We start from the raw sequence: 1,606 nt of genomic DNA, 5'->3' as shown, positions 1-1,606 counted from the left end.
ATTCACTGACTCAAGCACTCAAATATATATACATAAGGCCAACAGTTGCAACACAGACAGTCTAAAAATTAAGACTAGCCAGTACATCGATGATTTTGTCTCTAGCAAAAACCTTCCAAAACTTTTGAAGAATTAGCATCTACAAATTTCTTCTTCCTCTCATCAACTCCCACTCTTCACAACCAGTCCACGGCAGAATATCAAGCTCTTCTGACAGAAATCACAAAGACTAATATGATCATAATCAAAACAAACAGATCTACATTCCGATGCACATGACAGAGTAAGGGATGAAACCCACCAATATAATGCAACAAAATTCATAAACATGACAATTTCGACTACAGACACAATACCGGATGCAAAGAGCAGAAAGAAAGACTGATTCTCAAGCCTAACAATGATTACCACGAGGGAGAATTACAAAATCATTAGATGGAAAAGACAACTCAAAGAGATGATATCTCAGATAGAGCATAAGAAACAGCTTGCTACAAACCATCAAGCTGAATTTTCGCATACTAAGGCAAAACCCACACACTATTAATAGTATGTGTCCCACAAAAAGTGCATTTAACAGAAAGCCTCGACTGACCAAGTCATCGGGCTGACTTTTCACATACAACAGCAAGAGGTTATACAACACTCAACGAGTAACAAAAGATACCTCTTCAACACCAGAAGAGCTAGAAAAACCTCTGAACTATGAAGTAAAATAAAGGCCCTAGAGACTAATATTGCAGACTAGAACACTACAAGCTAAATCCCTCAAAGAAGACCTTGCAGAGTCATGGACTCTGATGCCTAGCAGCAAGGACCATGAAATACTCTTCACATCCTGCCCTTCAGCTGAGCCTGAGCCGGTAGAGTTCCTTTGGGAGATTACGCCTCTTTCACTACTCACTTAACAACAAAGGAACCACCGAGAGTGAGAGACATCTTCACTCCCTCTTCAAAACTAGTTAAAACATCTTCACTGCCTTGGCTGAACCAATCCAACAAAGAGTACCCACCACCTCAGGCAAACATGTGAAAGCTTTGAATTGTTAAGATTCTTCAGGCGTATTACAAAGACTTTGGTGACAATAGTTCCCACCATTTCTCCCTCTATAACGGCAATTCAAACTAGACGAGCAGGACAGCAAGGCAACCGTCTCCTTCCACACATGTAGTGTCTTACCTTTCTCTAGAGTAAAGGCTTCTCTAAGCCATGACGAAAGCAATTGTGACTGCTGAGAGTCGCCATGGGAGCAAATAGGAAAAGCCATCAACGCCACATAAGCAATTCACTGCCGAGATCTACTAATGGCAGCAACAGCCACACCTACAACAGCAATTGCTAGCGTACAGATCACAGGTACCTTGAAACGAGAGCTCGACTTCTCATCCTTTGTCAGACACTGCAAGCAACACGTTGATTTACTCTCATTAAAAATCATGACAAAATGCAGTTCTTAATGCACTATCACCATGTGTACTATACTCATTAGAACAGGTGCAAGTATACAACTGGATAACCCATGATGCTCTAAGCACTAGAATCTAATGCATGATGCATACATAAACTACAAAACCATATGTCCACAGAAATGCTAGGGATGTACTC

The 1,606-nt window shown here is 40.8% G+C and overlaps 1 protein-coding gene across 1 annotated transcript in view; it reads right to left on the bottom strand.

Moving 5' to 3' along the window:
* Positions 1 to 522: 522 nt before the first annotated feature.
* Positions 523 to 1,606, bottom strand: part of LOC147436811 (uncharacterized) — a 2,875-nt gene continuing 1,791 nt past the window's right edge. Inside the window, exon 2 of the mRNA XM_086486223.1 lies at positions 523 to 1,400. Coding sequence (XP_086342349.1) covers positions 1,287 to 1,400 — 114 coding nt within the window. The 3' untranslated portion in view covers positions 523 to 1,286. The remainder of the gene's footprint in view (positions 1,401 to 1,606) is intronic.

Source organism: Adiantum capillus-veneris, chromosome 17 (assembly GCF_014529385.1).
Source record: "Adiantum capillus-veneris isolate H3 chromosome 17, ASM1452938v2, whole genome shotgun sequence".
NCBI classification, from domain to species: Eukaryota; Viridiplantae; Streptophyta; class Polypodiopsida; order Polypodiales; family Pteridaceae; genus Adiantum; species Adiantum capillus-veneris.
The sequence above is the reverse complement of the archived record's forward strand: the minus strand, read 5'-3'. Positions and strand labels throughout refer to the sequence as shown.